Source organism: Lemur catta, chromosome 14, assembly GCF_020740605.2.
Source record: "Lemur catta isolate mLemCat1 chromosome 14, mLemCat1.pri, whole genome shotgun sequence".
Lineage (NCBI taxonomy): Eukaryota > Metazoa > Chordata > Mammalia > Primates > Lemuridae > Lemur > Lemur catta.
The window spans coordinates 64,462,331-64,482,529 of NC_059141.1; the positions used below are offsets into that span (position 1 = coordinate 64,462,331).

A 20,199-nucleotide genomic window follows, 5' to 3' on the forward strand; every position below is an offset into this window, starting at 1 on the left:
TGGGGCTTCACTCACTTTTCTCCCTTGAATGCTACCACACTTGCTGCTTGTCCACCTTCTTTTTCCTAGGATCCTAAGTGTCCTGCATTTCTGCTTGAATAAAGCTTACAGTGTTATTTACACTATTTTGCTATTTACAGTGGATGAGGATAGCTAATGAAGCATCTAATACGCCATTTTAGAAAATAAACAGTTGTTAATCTCTTATCATGCCTAGTTGATAAATTAAACTTTATTATAGGTATGTATGTATAGGAAAAAATGTAGTATATACAGGATTTGGTACTATCTGCAGTTTCATGCACCCCCTTCAGGTCTTGTAACACAAACCCTGCAGATAAGGGGGGACTGTTTTACCACTTCACATATAGTGTAAGAACAACAGGATACTTCCATTTCCTCCCATCTGCCTTTCATGCTATAGTGTCATCAATTTTATTGTGTGTTTTGTCCACCCCACAATACATTATCATTATTTTTGTTTAAAAAATCAATTATACTTTAAAGAAATTAAAACATTCAAAAAGTATTTTATATGTATTCATATATTTACCGATTTTGCCACTCTTCATTCATTTGTATAGATCCAAATTTTCATATTTTATCATTTTCCTTGTGCCTGAAGAACTTCCTTTAACATTTTTTTTTTTAGTGCAGGTATGCTGTAATGAATTATCCTTCTTTTGTTGGTGTGTGGAAGTCTTACGTTTTGAAAAATATTTTTGCAGGGTATAGAATTCTACATTGACATTTATTTTTTCTTTTAGTACTTTAAAGATTTCTCACCATTGTCTTCTAGCCTGCATGATTTCTGACGGGAAATCTGCTGTCATTCTCTCTGGCCATTGTTCAGATTTTCTCTGTATCCCCATTGAGCAATTTGAATATGATATACATTAGTGTAACTTTTCTATAAGTTTATTACTTGTATTTTATTGACCTTGGATTTATGGGTTTGTAGTTTTCATCTAGTTTGGAAACATTTCAGTTATTATTTATTCATATTTGTTTTGCTTTTAGCATTCCAATTACTTGAATTTTAGTCCACCTGTTATTGTTCCAGTTTGCTGTCTCTGTTCAGTCTCTTTTTTCCCCATTCTCTGTGCTTCATTTTGAATAATTACTTTTGCTATGTGTTAACAGACACTGATTTTTTTCTTCTTCACTATCTTATCTACTGTTAATTACCTCCAGTTCATACATTATATATTTCATCTCTAGAAGTTCCAATAGATATAATTTTTACATTTTTCAATTTTTTCATTGTATTATGTTTTCCTTTATTTTCTTTTTAAATTTTATAATAGCTTGCTAAAGGTTCTTCTTTATGAATTTCATCATCTGTCATTTCTAAGTATATTTCTATTGATTGATTTATCTGGTTATGAGTCATATTTTCCTGCTTCTTTACATACCTATTAATCATTGACTGGACATTGTAAATTACATGATTTTGGTTGCTAGATTTTTTTTTTGTATTCCTTTAAAGAATGTTGGGTATTTTTCACCTTGTAGTATGTTACTTGAAATTTACCCTGAACCTTTTTGAGACTTGCTGTTAAGTTTTTCACAGATAACCCCAAGGAGCCTTTATTCTAGGGATGGTTTTACTACTAAAAAATGTCTCTTATGTGCACTATCCCCAGGGCCCCCTGTTCTTACCAGGTCTCTTCATTCTGGCTTATGAGAACAGAAACTTTTCCTAGCTCTTACTAATTTCTGGCCTGCTGCTTTCCAGTGGACCTTCTTGGGCATGAGGGATTGTCCTCCTACCTATAAACATATCCATATTCTGCAAAGGACATACAAGGATTTCTTTGCAGATATTCGGACTAATCTTGTCCTTATAGCTCCTTCCTCCCGGGTACTCTGCCCCACAAATGCCAGCTGCCTCTGCCTCTCCTAACTTTGATCTCTTTTTTCTGAACTCAGTGAGATCACTGGATTCTCTTTGGTTCCCTTCCTAAGCTGTAGCCTGGAAACTCCTTGAGGCCATAATCTGGAGCAATCATAAGGATTACCTCTTCATTTCCTTCTTGCAGAGATCACAGTCTGCTGTGCAGTGTCTGAAAATTGTCATTTGATATATTTTGTTCTATTTTCTGGGTGTTGTGGTTAAGCCATATTACAACAAAGTCATCATGAGTAGAAGTAAAAGTTAATTGTAAGTTGTTTTAATTTTCATTTCTTTGTTTATTAGGTGAGGTTGGATATTTTTTCAAGTATTTATTGGCCTGTATGTTTTCTTCTGTAAGTTGCTCATTTATAATTCTTGTATTCTTTTTTTTTTCAATTTACCTCGCTGGCATCTGAAGCTCCTTCCTAGGTTTGCAGAATTTCCCATCCTTTGAATCTTGGTATGAAGCAATAGTGGCAGTGAAATCCGGTGTCAAGGGTTGTGGAGGCTGAGGTGCGGTTTTACTGTCCAGTATTGGGATGTTAGATGTGCACCCTGCAGCATCCAGAGGACCCGTGTCTTATTGCTCAGCTTTCCTGGTGGTTAAGGGAGTTGCCCAGGGGACATGTCATAAATCTTCTTTATTCTTAAATCAGCAAGAGTTGGTTACCATTACTTGCAACTAAGAAGACCAACTAGTTTAATATATTCTACGTATTTTCTATTGGCTTATTTGTCTTCCTATTGAATTTTAGGAATTCTTTAAATATATTCTGTTGTATATTCTATTCTCCTGGTGAATGTTTATTTTTTAAACTTTGTTGATGGTATATTTTAATTGAATATTCCCATTTGTCAATATTTTCTTCCATAAGTTGTGCTTTTATAACTCAAAATTTCATTCCTTCCCTAACATAATAAAAAGTCTCCTTTACTTCATTTGTCATATTTTGATCTTTGATCTTGTCATGCTATGAGGTAGGAGTAAAACCTTTTTTTCTGATGGGAAGACAGTTGTCCCAACCCCGTTTATCTTAGTACTCTTCCCACTGATGAGCACCACCGCTATCATATGGCAATGCCTTGTGTGCTTGAGTCTGTTTTTGAATCCCTATTCTCTTTTATTGATCTATTTTTCTATCCCTGTACCAATTCACACAGTTTTGATTAGCTTATAATAACTGTTGATTTTTGGTAGGGCTAACGCCCCTTATCTATTCTCCTTTCCAAAGTTTCTGTGCTGTTCTGAGACCTGTATTCTCTAGTGTGTTTATGCACAAAGGTCCACACACGTGCAAACATCCTGCTCCCATTTTGGTTGGATTTAGGTTTGGGGGCTACGTGGCATTCTTGTGAATGACATATTTTCTTCTGTTGCCATGTCTAGTTGATTATTATTGATATATGGAATGTCCCTAATTTATTGATTCTTGTATAAGCTATCCTGTCAAACTCTCTAATTTGTAATGCAGGTTGAGTATCCCTTATTTGAACTGCTTGGCACCAGAAGTGCTTTGGAGTTGGAGTTTTTTTGGATTTTGGAATATTTGCATATATATAATGAGATATTTTTGGGAAATGACCCAAATCTAAACATTAAATTCATTTATGTTTCATATATACCTTATGTGCATAGCCTGAATGTAATTTTATACAATACTTTTAATCACTTTGTGTATGAGACAAAGTTTGTGTTAAGTGCTTAGATGTGGAATTTTTCACTTGTGGCATCATGTTGATGCTCAGAAAGTTTCAGATTTTGGAGCATTTCAGATTTTGAATTTTCAGATTAGGTATGCTCACCCTGCAGTTTGACTGTAGAGTCTTTTTAATTTTCTCTCTAGACAATTACAGTAGTTGCAGATAACAGTTTCCTTGCTTGGATTCCAATCTTTATGTCTTTGTTTCCTTTCTTTCTTTTTTCCTTTATTGCCTGAGTTCTGTATTGTATACAATACTGTCAGGTGTGGTTTTGAGAGTTGTTGTCCTGGTTTTTGGCTCGTTTGAAAGAATCATAAGCAGGGCCTGTGTTACCATTAAGTATAATGCTAGTTCAATATTTTGGATCAATAACCTTTACTATAAGTTAAAGAAGTTCCTTTCTATTTCTAGTTTGAATGACTATTGGATTTTTCAAATGATTTTTCCTTATATGTTCAGATGATATGATTTCTGTCATTTATTTTGTTAACATTTGTTAATATGCTAATTTATATTGATAGATTTTTATGATACTGAGCTTACTTTGAATTCTTATGATAAATCCAACTTAGTCTAGATGTATTTTTTTCCACTGCACCATTTAGTTATATATCATTTAGGAATTTTACATCTATGTTCATTAGTGAGTTTGGCTTTTAATTTTCTTACATGTATTTTACATGTTTTGTTTTCATGTCAGAAGTTTACTAACCTTTATAAAATGTGGTATATGTACACCATGGAGTACTGCTCAGCCACAAAAAACAATGGTGAGCTAATACCTCTTGTATTATCCTGGATGGAGCTAGAGCCCATTTTTCTAAGTGAAGTATCACAAGAATGGAAAAACAAGCAACACATATATGCACCATCAAATTGGTACTAACTGATCAACACTTATGTGCACATATGCAAATAACATTCATCAGGTGTCGGGCAGGTTGGGTTGGGGGAGGAGGGGATGGATATATTCACACCTAGTGGGTGCAGTGTGCACTGTCTGGGGGATAGGCATGCTTGTAGCTCTAACTCGGGTGGTGCAAAGGCAATATATATAACCTAAACGTTTGTACTCCTGTAATATTCTGAAATAAAAAAAAGAATTTTACTAACCTTTAAATATAAACTAGGTAACTTTACATTTTTAAAAAAATTCTATGAAACTATTTCATATGAAAGGGAGTTTTGTTAATTAAAAGTTTGATAAAATCTCATCTGGAAACCTGTTTGAACCCCAAATGCTTTTTCCTCATGGGAGTGAGATTTTTGATTATTGGTTTAACTTTTAAAATGGTTATTATATTTTTCAGGCTTTCTACATCTTCTTGAATAAATTTCAATAATTTCTAATTCTCTTATAAAAATTTCCAGTTCATCAAGTTTGTCTTAAATTGTACGTGGTATTTGCTTATTACTTTTAAAAATGATAGTTGCATTTGTAGCTGTGCCCTTTTTCATTTTTAATGTTATTTGTTCATTTTTTCTCTGTTGATTAATAGTGAAAGAAATTTGTGCATTTTTAAATCTTCTTCAAAGATATAGTTGATTTGATTTTGGTTTCATTATGTTGATTATTATATTCTTTTAGCTTATTTTCTATTTATTATTTTTCTTTATGATTTCCTCCTTTCTACTTCCTTTGGGTTTCCTCATTTTTTCTTTGTTTTGCCTCTCCGATTAAATACAAAACTCATTTTTCTCAGATTTTCTGTCATTTTCATAAACATATTTAAAACTGTAAATTTCCCCTCTAAACACAGCTACAGATACTTCATATTTGTTTTGGTGTGCTGTTCCTTTGTTGGTATTTCTTAATATTTTATAAGATTGATTCATGTATTATAGTAGTTCATAATTTCTCTTTGATTTCCTTTTTATCTTTTTAGTTTCCAAAGTGCTTATTTGCTGTATTTTTTTTTTTACTGATTTTGTAATATACCATGTCACAAAATGTCTAAATTATAATATTTAAGGGTACCATGATATGAGAGACAGTACTCTAATTTCTCAATACTGAGGTCAGAGAAAAATTTCTCTCTTGGCTACTTATCTGAAAGATTCTGCACAGGGAATTAACAAAGTAATTAGCAACATTCATATAATAAACCCAGGAATGAGTTTCCTTGGGGTGGTTCATATGTTCTTCATTAAAGCCTACATCAACTTTCTACATAGATTATCATATTGCTAACCTATGAATTGTAAATAATACAAGAAGTTAAAGTGAGACTTTTGTGACACACTATTCTTTATTCAAGAAGTAGACTCTGAAACACAGAAGATTATGTTCTCTAGGTCCTAATACATAGGTTCTGCAGGATGTATGTATTTAGGATTAATTTGAAGAGTACTTTCTTGGATAATATGGCAGTTAAGAACAAAGGAACTGCTCAATAATCAATTCCCTGAGGATAATCCTAGAAGAAGGATCATCTTTGCTATGTTGTTTTTTCAAAGCAGAAGGAGAAGAGATTAACATAGGAGATAAAGTTAAGATGTTTCAAAAAGAGGAAAACTAGGTACAAATTTCCCTCGTGTAGCTTGGTTTTTCTTATTAAGTCTCCACCTTTCTGTCTGTGTAGTGCTTTTCATTTGATCAGTTCTTTCCTTGCCTTTGTTCAGTGAAAGACTATAAGAGAGATGACTCTGTTACAGAAGACCTGAATTTCAGGGAGACCTTGCCATCGTCAAGCCAGAAAAAGACATCGAAGGTAAGACTCAACAGAGAAGGACCTCTGCTAGTGGACCGTGGCTGATGCCTACATCGCTGACTGAACTTTCTGGGGAATAGGTATCTATTTTGTTCTCCTCTCTAAAATGATTTCTCAATTCTTTGTCCCCCTGATGTTGAAGATGACCAAAATAGAGATTTAAAAGAACAGAACATTTTGCAGCTCTAAAGAAAATCCCCTTCAATGCTAGTCTGTAAATTTTACTTATTTTGGCATTTATTTCATTTTGTGTTACTAACAGAGATACAAAATAAATTTCACATGAAGTATGTTAGCACCCTTAAAATATGGATGAATGGACTTTTTCATTGATGGAGACGGCATGGTGCAGTGTCTCCAAACTGGAAAAGTAGAGGGCAGCAGAAATTCTATGGCAAAACCTCTAACCTCAACACTTTACCCTCCTTGTGCAGACACTGCCAGGGTTAGAGTACAAAAAAGGGAAATGCATTTTCACCTTGTGGGTGCCTTGCAGTTTTTTCTCTTATCAAGTCAATGGAGCTTTGGGACTGCCATGGTGCTGTCCTTATGCTTGATTCCAGCAGCAATAGAGATAAAAGTCAGTACCAAGAGCAAGTTGCTGCTGCCCCCACTTCCTCAATTTAGCTGCCACCTCCACCTGAGGTGGGCAGGAGTGCTACTTTTAAGAATAGCATTGTAGCTTGTATATTTTCTCGTATAGGAGTCTGTCCATTCCTCCATTATACATAAGGTGGCCACATCGATGTCAACATCGCATCTCTGGCTGGCAACCTCCAGTTGTTAGTGCAGTGCTGCCTTCTCAGTCCACTACTGGTCAGAATGATTTTCTGCTTGAAGTACAGATGATTTGAAAATAAGCAGCTTCACAGAATGTCTCAAGTAGATCCTTTATATTATGTAACCTTGCTTGATTCCCTTCTAGAACTGAATACATTTTGTGATTTTGTTATTATTATTATTACTATTATTGCTAGATCTTATGGCTCGGCCTCTCTAGGATGAGTTTCAATATATTTTAAAGTTTCCTTTTAGAAAAGAGGATCTTAGAATATTCCTGGATGATTTTAGAGTATATTAGGAAAATTAGTTGATTTTATCAGAATTTGCTTTTCTTATATTTCATGAAGCCATTGATTTTGTAGCCACTTGATGTCCTTTCAGATATGTCCCCTGTCTAGACTCACAGACTTGTAGGTGGTTAGATTTGGAAGAAATTTAAAGAAATTTTTATTTCAACACTCATTTTAGTGATGGGGAAACTAAGCCCCAGAAAGCCAGAATAATTTGTCCCTAATCATACAGCCCTTATTGAAAGTACAAATGGGGTCTTCTCTGAATGTGGGAAGTCCCTTGCTGCAATTCCCAGAGGTTAGAGTCAAAGGTTGTTATGAGAGATGCCAGTTCCTGTGCAGCATGCGACTTCTAAGCCAGAGTGACTCTTATACTCACCCATGTGGTCTCGTTGTCTTACATCTGAGCTGACGCTAAGTTTCTTCCAGTGATGCCTGTGCCTAATGCTGTCCTACTGTTATGTTGTGGCTCCTCTCCTGTATCTTTCTGCAAAGCTCACCTGGTGCCAGGTATAGCCTATTGGATCTTGTGAATGTCCTGCTGAATGCAAGATCACTGTTGGTGGTTGAGCAGAGAAAGCAAGGTGCACTGTACACCAAAAGTGATTCTAGGTGGATTAAATACTCAAATATGGAAAGCAGAACTTAAAATTTTAGAAAAATATATAGGAGAATTGTTATTTTTTTGCTCAGCATGGAGAAGGAATTTTAAAAATTTATATTTTACGTATTATTTAAAATGACAATTAGGATTTAATACAGTCTGTAATGGTAGTGTTATTGCTAAAATATGTTAACTTTATATTTCAGGAAATGCTTATTCATGTTAGGCTAAAAACTTAAGTTATATGTTTTGATTTGTTCAGCAAAACTAATAGGTTTGATCGGAGTGCCATCTTTCTTTTAACATGCTTATTTTAAAAAATGACTGGGTCCATGTTCTGGAAGGATGGCTGTATTTACGTTTGGACGAGGCATCCCAGGGCTAAGAAATCTTGTGGAATTAAGCAAAACACACACACACACACACACACACACACACACTAACAAGAAAGGAAAAGCTTAATAAATTGTACAAAATTAAAATTATCAAAAGATACTTCAAAAAGGTAAATACAGGGCCTAGGTTGTGACTGGAGATGCTGTGTGAGAAACAGAGAGGCATGGGGTGAAGGTGGAAAGTTGAGCAGGGGCTAGACCGTGAAAGAGTGCAAGGACTTTGTATCTGCTGTTCGTTTTACCCAGAATGCCTCCCTGTGCCTTTGCTTTTCTTCTTCCTTTTCATCTTTTTGGTACATGGCAGTTATCTATAACATACTCCGTTTGCTACCACATTAACACCTGTCGCCAGCTGTAATGACTTTTATGCTTGTTTATAATCTATCTCCCTATGAGAATATATACATTGCACGGGGGCAGACCACTTGCCTCCCTTGTTCACTGTTTTGTATCCAGCACTTAGAATAGTATCTGTACATACTGCGCTCTCAGAAAAGAAGTGTCAAATGAACAAGTGCATTAATTGAAGTAGAACTGAGGGCTATTAGTTACTGAATATTTATTTTAATGGGATTTTTTCCCTCTGCTTAAATTTGATGTTGTTCACTATTGAGCCAGATACCGTACAGGATGTTGCAAACGTATCAAAGTGGACTGCATTGGGTAGTGCAAAATCTCATGGTGGGGACTTATTTAGAATTACTGAATTAGTTGGCTCAGTACTAAAGACAAATATAGTGCTAGGAATTTTATATTCATAGTAAACTAAATGTGGTAAGCATTAATTATAAGTATTTCCTCTGAGCTGCAATAATAAACCTATTTTTAAAATAAAACTTTAAAATTCACTTTTGAAAAATAAATTGACTGATTCAATTTATTTTTGGTAAATAAACAGAGTCTAGATAGTTCTCTAGACTGTTTTGACAGATTAGAAAATATTTAATAGGGAGATATACATTTCAAGTGATTTTCTAGGAGTAGAAGTTAAATTATGTGATTGTGGTTTTAATTCCATTATTGTATACCTTACAGTTATTTTTAAGAATCTGTAGAGATCATATTTCTTTTAAACTATATTTCCATAAAATCATGCCTTTCTTATGCCTATAGGTTTTGAGAAATGAAGCTAACTCAGAGAAGGTAAAAAAACTCCCTCTTCAGAAAATCCCACATGATAATTATGAGTATTTTTCTGAAGAGCCTTCAGAAAGGTATAACTAATATGCTTGTTCAATGATTTCTCTGTTTATGCTCCTCATATTCATAGGTAGCCACTGAATGGAGACAGTGAATAATGGCCTCAAATGTTTGATTAACTTTTTAAGATACAGCTTTTTGCAAACCTGATTTAGCTTGGTTAGAAATATGATGTATTTATGAGCTCATATATGTAGTAATAAAGAAAGAAACCATATTCTTGAAGGATTTAATTTCTCCATCATTTCAATAGTTATACAGCTTCAAAGCCTTTGCAAATATGCTTGTAGCTCTCGGAGCGGACAGTGTACTTAAATTTTATTAGAAATTCATTCTGTTTTCAGAAAGAAAATTACATGCTAGAAACAATAGGACTATTAGTATGGTAAGTTCTTGGTACTATATCTGAAAAAAAAAACACTAAATAAAAATAAATTTCCATTAGGAAAACAAAAGAAACAGCAGTTTCATGCTTACCTTCAAATTCAGGTATTATAAGCAAAACCTTATCAAATAAGGAAACATTTTATTAAGCCATATTTCCTTAGAGATTTATCAGTAATATTAGCTATACTCACTGGAATAGCACTGTATAAAAATGTACATACTCTTTTTATTGTGTATTATGTACATGTGTATGTATAAAATTTGTATATACAACTTTCAAAAGTATATTAAGTGAACAAATTAATAGTAATTCAAATGGCATTTTGAGATTCTATTATTAATATATACTAAGCGCTGTATACCAATACAAAATATTACAGATTTCTTATTCTTTACTTCACAGTTTAATTTGGGAAAACAGAAGTATAAAAGACAAATTTAAGTACAATGTAGTAAATATTATTTTAGAGTCAAAATCCAAAGATTGTGAGTACAGAAGACATAGAACTATGCATGAGGGGAGTTTCTCATTAGCTTCTTTGAAAAAGATCTATTTTGGTTGAATTTAGGATTTAATTAAAAACCTAGCAGGTTAAAAGGAAAGAAAGAAAATTTCAGGCTGGGGAAAGAATTTTGAGCAAAGGTAAGGAGTTGTGGAAATATTAATGGTGAGAAATATTCAGTGTCAAGAGTTGTAGGGTCTGTGTGTGTTGGAATGCCAGGAAGCTGGACAAGATGAAAGCTAGAGCCAAAAAAATACTGTGGGCTAGAGTGTGAAGGAACTCAATATATCTGAAGCTGAGCATGCATTTTAAAATGCATGAGCATTTTATTCAGTCTGTTAAAATGAAAATGAAGCTCAGGTAGGGGCTTTTTGTTTTATTCAGGCATCCATCTATCTATCTATCTATCTATCTATCTATCTATCTATCTATCTATCTAATCTACCTACTATAGAAGGAGGATTGCTGGTAGCAAGGTGAGGATAGCTGAGAGTGGCAGGAAATGGAGACCAATTAAATGTTTACAGTAATCCAAGAAAGATGAGAAGGAGAAAAGAAGAAGAAACCTGAAAATCCACAAAAGTAAAAGAAAAATGCATTTATTTTGCTGAGGTTAAAGCATAATAAAGTGCACGCAGGAAATTAATAGAGATGATGATGAAAAAGTAGGCAGGGGCCAAATTGCCAAGATCCCAAACTTGATTGGGACCTGATAAGGGGGGGGGACTTGATTTATCCTGAAGTTGATAGACAGTTGTAATTAGTTTGTATTTTAGGAAGAATTTTTTCTAGACGTTGAAGATTAGATCCAGAAGTCAAATTAGGAGGCTTTTGCTAAGTGGAGCTGTGACTGAAAGTGCAGCAATAGCCAAGTAGGTAGCATTAGTCAGTGAATTGAGAAGGGAGAGGTTCGAAAGGAAAACAGAAAGTGAGTGTGGGCTAGTGTTTAAAAATCTGTTAGCAATTACTAACTAGACAGAGAGAGAGAGTTTAAAGGGTTTCTTATTCTTAAGATGAGAGACAATTGAGTATTTTTATGATATGAAATAATTTGTAAACAGGGAAAGATTAATTTTACATTTAAGAAAAAGATAAGACACATAGTTCTCCCTGTAGAGGTCTTTTACCTCCTTAGTTAAATATATTCCTAGATACTTTATTTTCTTTGTCGCTATTGTGAAGGGTATTGAGTTTTGGATTTGGTTCTCAGTTTGACTGTCATTGGTGTACACGAATGCCTCTGATTTGTATGTATTGATTTTTTTATCCTTAGACTTTACTGAATTCATTTATTAATTACAGGAGTCTCTTCTTTGAATCCTTGGCATTTTCCAGATATAATATCATATCATCAGCAAAGAGTGAGAGTTTGATCTCTTCTGCCCCCATTTGGATGCCCTTAATTCCCCTTTCTTGTCTAATTGCTCTAGCAAGGACTTCCAGCACTATGTTGAATAGAAGCAGTGATAGTGGGCAACCTTGTCTAGTTCCAGTTCTAAGTGGGAATGATTTCAATTTTTCCCCATTTAGTATGATATTGGCTGTGGGTTTGTTATATATGGCTTTTATCATTTTTAAGTAAGCCCCGTCTGTGCCTATTTTGTTAAGTGTTCTTATCATAAAAGGGTGTTGAATTTTGTCAAATGCTTTTTCTGCGTCTATTGAGAGGATCATATGGTCTTTGTTTTTGCTTCTGTTTATGTGGTGAATTACATTTATAGAATTGTGTATGTTGAACCATCCCTGCATCTCTGGGATGAAGCCCACTTGGTCGTGATGGATTATTTTTTTGAAAAGCACCTCAATTCAGTTTGCTAGGATTTTGTTGAGAATGTTGGCATCTATATTCATAAGGGATATCGGTCTGTAGTTTTCTTTTTTTTGTTTTATCCTTTCCTGGTTTTGGTGTCAGGGTTATTTTGGCTTCATAAAATGTGTTGGGGAGGATTCCTTCCTTCTCAATGTTGTGGAATAATTTCTTCAGGATAGACACCAGTTCTTCTTTGTAGGTGTGGTAAAATTCAGGTGTGAAACCATCTCATCTGGGACTTCTCTTTTTAGGAAGTCTCTTTTATTGCTGTTTCAATTTCAATACTCAAGATACAGAAAAATGTTTCCAAGGAGGCAGAAGGCATGGAATTGAGAACATGGAAAGGTTAATTCTGAACAAGGAGAAAGCAAGAAATAATGAAGACATTGATGCATTTAAGTAAATGTTTTAAAAGAAAGTAACTTGAAAGAGTTCCTCATTTCTGACTTGCATTTTTTATAATAGAAGGGGCTACATTTCTATTAAGGCAGAGGATTAAGATAAGGACTGAAAGACGGTGGTGTCATGGAATTATTAATAGTTGCCATGGAGAAATGGTAGAGGAAACCAGCCAGGGATATACCTATACCTTGTTTTCCAAATGGCTCTCTGCTGATATTAGAAATCCCAGCAACTCTAGTACTTTTCTCCCACAGCCTAGGTAAAGGAGGAGAGAAGGTGAATAGGTGCATGGATTTGAGGCAACTAGTTTGCAAGCCAGGCAAAAGTGGGAGGAGATGGAGTTTACGATCAGACATTGGGATTTTGGAATCATCTCAGAAGTGAGCCAGTTTCAGGTGATGACTATGGGAGTGGGAGGCTGAACTGAAATGGAGGTATCAATTGAATAATTAGTAGAGACTATTAGGGATTCTTTCTTAAATGTATATATTCTTTGAAACCATGGAAAATATATATATTTCTTTTCTAGTGAGAGTGATCACAACATTGCAGCTACTCCTGGCTCCTTCGGAAGAAACAGATGGAGCAGTGAGGATGGGGGGTCTGCAGGACCTTCGCAGACTGTCTCTCCTCAGCTTCCTGGTATGACATCATCCTATTTGGAGTAGCAGATTTGGGAAGGGGCTCTATTTTAGGGATATGCACAAAGATATTTCTAATATGAATGAAGGAAAGAACTGAGAAAAACTTTAAAAAATGGGAAAATACGTTTTCTAGGATTTTTTTTCAATAAAGAAAAATGTTCCACATTTCACATTCATAACAGAAAATTTCTGCCCTTCAAGTATTTTAATGTGTCAAATATGTCAATTTAATAAAATGATCCACTTGAATTTTCTTAAACTAGGGATTCTAGATTTTCATGGGTTTGAAAAATATGACCTGCTTCCTCATTTCCTTATTTTAATTTGTTGCACAATATATACTTTGTAAGTAAAATAACTTTTTTTGGATTACAAATAGTCACTTGTTTATAGGGGGAAAAGGAAATAAGTGTGTATAATAAAATAAATCATAATACTGAAGAATATTCCAAAATTTTGTGTGTGTATGTATTTATATTTATGTAAAATATGAACATAGCTATGGACACATCCTTAATATACATACATATATAAAATTTGTGTTTGAAGTTGAGGAATCACATGCACACCTTAAAAACCTTGGAGATAGAGAGGATTTTAGAAGTCATCCATTCCATCCTCCCATCAGGTATTGGAATTATCTTGTCTAATGACTTTTTTATTTGAAAAATGTCAAATCTAATCAGGACAGTATCACACTATGTAATTATTAAAATTCAGGTCTCATATAAAAATAGTTTACAAGAACATACTTTTATAAACTGAGGTATAAATCATATGCCCAGTAAAATTCACCCTTTTAACATACAGTTCTATGAGGTTTGACCAAAGTCTACCACCACAATCAAGATATAGTACATTTTTATCAATGCCCACTTCCACCCCCTGCCCCAGAAATTTCTCTTGTGTTCCTTTGTAGTCAATCCCTAACCCCACTACCAGTGCCTGGCAACCAGTAATCTGTTTTTGTTCTCTTTACTTTTGTCTTTTTTTCTCAGTGTCATATAAATGGAATCCAACTTCTTTCACTTAGTGTAATGCTTTTGATATTCATCTGTGTCATTGCATTTATAAGTATTTAATTTCTTTTTTTGCTGAATAGTATTCCATTGCATGGCTACACCAGTTTGTTTATTCATTCACCAGTTGAAGGACATTGGGTTGTTTCCAGATTTTGGTAATTATGGATAAAAGTCTACAAACATTCACATACCAGTTTTGTATAAACATAAGTTTCCATTACTTTAAGGTAAATATCTAAAAGTGGGATTGCTAGATCATAAGTGTGTAATGGACAAACTGTTTCAAAGAAGCTGTACCAATATTATTGGTTGCTTTTTACTATTTTTTCTCCTCTTTTTTCCCTTTGTGTTGCAGTTAAGGTCATTTTTGTCAACCTATCTTCAAGTTTACTGTTTGTTTTCTTGGCTGTGTTGAGTCTATGAATGAACCCACTGAAAGTATTTTTCATCTCTGCTACCGTGTTTTTGTGTATAACATTTCCATTTGTCACTGTCTTATCAATTCTGTCTCTGCATTCACATTCTCTATGTGTTCATACATTTTGTCCACGTTTGTCACAAGAGCTCAAACATGTAAATCACAGTTATTTAAAGTTCTCCTTCAGATAATTCTGACAGATGGATTGTTGCTGATTTCTTTCTGTTGATTGCCTTGCTTATTGACAGTGGTTTCATTGTTTGTGCTGCTGCCGCTGCTTCTTTGTGCGTCTCATAATTTTTGATTGCGTATTGGTGTTTGGTATAGAAAAGTAGAGACTGAGATAAATAGAATTTATGCCTAGAAATAGTGATGCCTATTCCTCTGGTAGGCCATTAGTCCAGGTTCTTGATGTAGTGTATTTAGGACATGAGCTGGATTTTGGTTTTGTGCTGCTGTTATTACTTACAGTGAATCATGGGCTTAGAACTCCTCAAGATTTAAATTGTGCTTTGGTCAGCAGCTGGGGTTCTAGAGAGTTTGTCTTTTTTTTTTTTTATTTCAGCTCATCATGGGGGTACATAAGTTCAGGTTATATACATTATCCATGTCCCGCTCATCCCCCTGAGTCAGAGCCTCAAGCATGTCCATTCTCCAGACAGTGCTCCTGGCACTCACCATGTAGTCATACCTCCATCCCCTCCCCCCCCACTTCCCTGAGTCAGCACCTTCAAGCATGACCATTCCCCAGAGGGTGTGCAACGCACTCATCATGTAGGCATACACCCATCCCCTCCCCCCACCCCCCATCTCAGTCTGATATCCAATTGGTATCCTTCCCCGATGTGCATTTAGGTGATGATCAGGGAAACCAGTTTTCTGGTGAGTACATGTGATGCTTGGTTTTCCATTCTTTGGATACATCACTTAATATAATGTGTTCCAACTCTCTCCAGGAGAACCAAAGAGATGTCGTATCATCGTTATTTCTTATAGCTGAATAGTACTCCATGGTATACATATACCACAGTTTACTAATCCATTCGTGGATTGATGGGCACTTGGGTTGTTTCCACATCTTTGCGATTGTGAATTGTGCTGCTGTAAACATTCGGGTACAGGTGTCTTTGTTATAGAATGACTTTTGTTCTTCTGGGTATATGCCCAATAATGGGATTGCTGGATCGAATGGTAGGTCTACTTGAATCTGTTTAAGGTATCTCCATATTGCTTTCCACAGGGGTTGCACTAGTTTGCATTCTCACCAGCAGTGTATGAGTGTTCCTGTCTCTCCGCATCCACGCCAACATGTGTTGTTTTGGGATTTTTTTGATAAAGGCCATTCTCTGTAGAGAGTTTGTCTTGACCTTCCTGTTCCATCAGCTTTAGGCCTTCCCTGTGCTTCACAAGCGTTGCCTCTCCCTCCCTTACCCTCCACCAGCAGGGGGACTGGTGCCAGCCTGCATGGCAGGGAGGGCAGGGTCATTCTTTTCTGTCTCAATCCAGTCTCACCCTTAGGCAGGCCCTCTGTTCCTGGTTCTCAGTGGCAGGGGTTTGTCAGTGATCCTGCCCCTTCTCCTCATGGCATCTGCTCTCTGCCTTCTACCTTTGGCAGGTCTACTGTGGGAAAGGGTTTCCTGCTCCACGCTTAGTGCAGCGGTAGGAGGTTTGTGATAGTTGTGGCATAGAACCCTGTTTCCTGCCCCTCCTCCAGGAGTAGAGGGGTTTTGTTTGCTCTTTGCCCAACTGTAGTGGGTCTTCAGCTGTGTTCAACAGGGATTGCTGCTCTTCCTCCTGCAGTTTAAGGCTTTAGTTCTGTGGGGGAGATAGGTCCAGGTAGGGCTTTATGCATTTTCAGCAATGGCAATAGTTCCCCTCCTCCAACCCTACCCCTCAGAGGGAATAGTCCTCCTTATGAGGACCCACTGGAGATGTGTGAAGGTGAGTCTGCGAGTGTGTACAAACTCTCTTTGTGTCTGTGGCTTCTTGCTGTTTTACTCTGTCACATGTTCCCACATCTAGTCATCAGCAACAGGTGAAGTTTTCCATCTGAATCTTCCTTTCCCATCTGTATAGTGCCTGGCATCTCTCTCTCCCTTGAGCTGCCACAGGTGAGCTGGTGTTCATGTCCTGTCTTTAGATTTCATACTATTTGTTTGCCCTGCAACTTTAGCTCTCTGATGGGTTCAATGAAATTTTGATTTAGTGGTTTTTTTCAATTTTTATGTATTGTTAGGGTGTGAGTTACACTCACATTAGCTTTCTACATTGTAGGCAGAAGTGGAATTTTTCATATAAATATGTTTTTAAAATAAAAACAACATATTGTTTGTAAACATATCTTTTTAATAAATATATAGTTACACTACAATTTTAAAAAGCGAAATAATACTTCATTGTGTGACTGCATCATATCTATATAGCCAATCTCTTGGACATTTAGAGTAGTTCTTTTGAAAATATTATAATATATAGTGCTATGATAAACATATATAGAGCTGAGTCTTTGGGAATACTCCAAGATTGAGTTGAAACAAAGAAGGAAAACTTTATTCAAACTGCTACTGTTGCAGCAACAGCAGGAAGTTCACAGTCTAAGACGAGTGTCTGGCCAAGCAAGTGGTGTTCACGTGTTTTAAAGGAGGAAGGGTGACATTCTGAACCACAGAAGAACCAAAAACTCACAGTCAGTATATCTGGGGCTGTTCTTTTTAGTTCTACTGATGTTCAGACAGGATGACTAATGGTTTTGTTTAGTTTTGCTGTATTATGGCCTCTGAATGGCAACTTATGTTAGTGTTGTATGAAGTATGTTTATTTTCAACAGGGAATACTGAGGCCTGTTAGAGTGAGGTCACTTCCCTTTTCTTTCTCAATACCCTCCTTTTGAGTTTCAGTTTGAGACTAAGGATAGGTTTCTCCTGGGGTCTGTTATTGAGGTCTACACTGACAAAGGATTAATGCCCAGAAAAAAATATAAAAAAACTACATATTAATAAGTAAAAGGCAACTAAATAGAAAAATGGGCAAGAGACATTAACAGGTACTTCACAGAAGAGGAAGTATGAAAAAAGTGGTTCAAGCTAATTCTGAATCAGGAAAGTGAAAATGTAATCACAGTGAGTAATTTAAATCACTGTTTAAAATTTAAAATTGTGATAATACTCAATATGGTGAGTATGTGGCATGATGGAAACCATTCTGGAAAATCATTTTGTGTTTCTTTAGTATGCATCCTTTTTATACCCTAGCAGTTCCCTTCCTAGTTATTTAGCTTACAGAAACTCTTTTTCTTTTATACCAGGAGACATACACAAGAATGTTCCTACTGGGCTTTTTTGTAATATCCTTAAACTGTAAACAACTCAGATACCCTTTAACACCAGCGTGGATAAATTAGATGTGGTATGGTTGTATAATGTGAAGATGAATAAACTCAGAGGTAGTCTCAGAAAAAAAAAATGAAGATTTAAAAGAAAATATGATTTAATCAATATAAATTTGCAAAATATGCAAAATAGCTTATATGGTAAACAAAGCAAACAAAATAAAATGAATGATAACACAAGTCAGAATAGTGATTATTCCTGAGGGAGAAGAACAGGGAATGAGGTCAGGGAAAGGTACACCAGAGGCAAAGGATAAACTTTTAAATTGGGTAGTGTATAATTGTTTTTTAATACATTAAAGATATTTTATTTAATTATTATTTTATACCTATTCAATATTTAATAAAATATTTTAAAAGCCCAAATTTAAAACAATTTAAATTATAAGCTTAATATGAAATATATGCTTATATTAATGAAAATCAATATAGAATGTTATAAAGAAAAAGTTAATTTCTTCATCTCAAATTCTAGATGCAGAGGTAACCAATATTAATAGTTTATCTATGAATCCACAAGGATAAAAAACATAGATTTTCTACTTAAAGTTTAAATAAAAATTGACATGTACTGTGCAACTCTGCAATTCCTCTGCAGCCTTATTTTTTTCTTAATTTCAGAATATTATAGGTATACTAACATTTTGGCTACATGAACTGCTTTTGTACAGTTTGAGGCAAAGTTTTAAGTGTGCTCATCACCCAGATATTGTACATTGTACCTGTTAGGTGTGTATTTACCTTTCCCTTCCTTCCCCTTCCCACTTGCTTGATTTCTGTTGAGTTTTAGTACCATATGTGCACATGAATGTTGATCGATTAATTCCAATTTAATAGTGAGTACATGTGGTGTTTGATTTACCATTCTTGTGCAACTTCACTTAGAAGAATGGTCTCCAGTTCCATCCAGGTTGTTACAAAAGGTATTAGTTCACTATTTTTTATGGCTGATTAGTACTCCATGGTATACGTATACCACATTTTATTAATCCACTCATGTATTGATGGGCGCTTGGGCTCTTTGCAATTGCTAATTGTCCTGCTATAAACATTCAAGTACAAGTATCTTTTTTATAAAATGATTTTTTCCTTTGGGTAAATACCCAATAATGGGGATTGCTGGATGAAATCATAGGTCTACTTTTAGTTCTTTGAGGTATCTCCATACTACTTTCCATAGAGATTATACCAGTTTGCAGTCCCACCAACAGCATATAAGTGTACCTTTCTCTCTGCATCCATGCCAGCATCTATTCTTTTGGACTTTTTGATAAAAGCTATTCTCACTGGTGTTAGGTGATATCTCACTGTGGTTTTGATTTGCATTTCCCTGATGATTAGAGATGTTGAGCATTTTTTCGTATGCTTATGAAACTAGGCCATTAGTCTAGTCTATCTTCTTTTGAAAAGTTTCCATTCATAGCTTTTGCCCACTTTTTAATGGGGTTGTTTGATTATTTCTTGCTGATGTGCTTGAGTTTTTTGTAAAATTCTGGTTATCAGCCCTTTATCCGATGTATAGCATGTGGATATTTTCTCCCATTCTGTAGGTTGTCTGTTTGCTCTATTGATTGTCTCCTTGGGTGTGCAGAAGCTTTTTAATTTGATCAGGTCCCATTTATTTATTTTTGTTGTTGCTGTGATTGCTTTTGGGGTCTTCTTCATAAATTGTTTGCCTAGGCTGTTATCTATTAGAGTTTATCCCACATTTTCTTCTAGAATTCTTATAGTTCCATGTCTTAGTTTTAAGTCTGTTATCCATCATGAATTAATTTTTATGAGTGGTGAGAGGTGCAGATCCTGTTTCAGACAGCCTTCTACATGTGTCTATCCAATTTTCCCAGCACCATTTATTGAGTAGGAATTCTTTTCCCTAGTGTATGTTTTTGTTTGTTTTGTCAAAGATCAGATGGCAATATGAGGATGGTGTTATATCTGGGTTCTCTGTTCTGATCCATTGGTCTAAGTCTCTTTTCTTGTGTCAGTACCAGGCTGTTTTGGTTACTATGGCCTTGTAGTGTAGTTTGAAGTCTGGTAAAGTGAT

The 20,199-nt window shown here is 35.2% G+C and overlaps 1 protein-coding gene across 2 annotated transcripts in view; it reads left to right on the top strand.

The window, feature by feature from the left end:
* The window catches only part of PTPN20 (protein tyrosine phosphatase non-receptor type 20), a 102,429-nt gene that overhangs the window by 31,651 nt on the left and 50,579 nt on the right, over positions 1-20,199 (top strand). The window contains exons 2-4 of one of the 2 annotated variants that reach the window (XM_045567827.1): positions 6,221-6,309; positions 9,495-9,595; positions 13,213-13,325. In XM_045567827.1, the coding sequence (XP_045423783.1) occupies positions 6,221-6,309; positions 9,495-9,595; positions 13,213-13,325 (303 nt within the window). The remainder of the gene's footprint in view (positions 1-6,220; positions 6,310-9,494; positions 9,596-13,212; positions 13,326-20,199) is intronic. The other variant, XM_045567828.1, reaches the window with a different exon arrangement.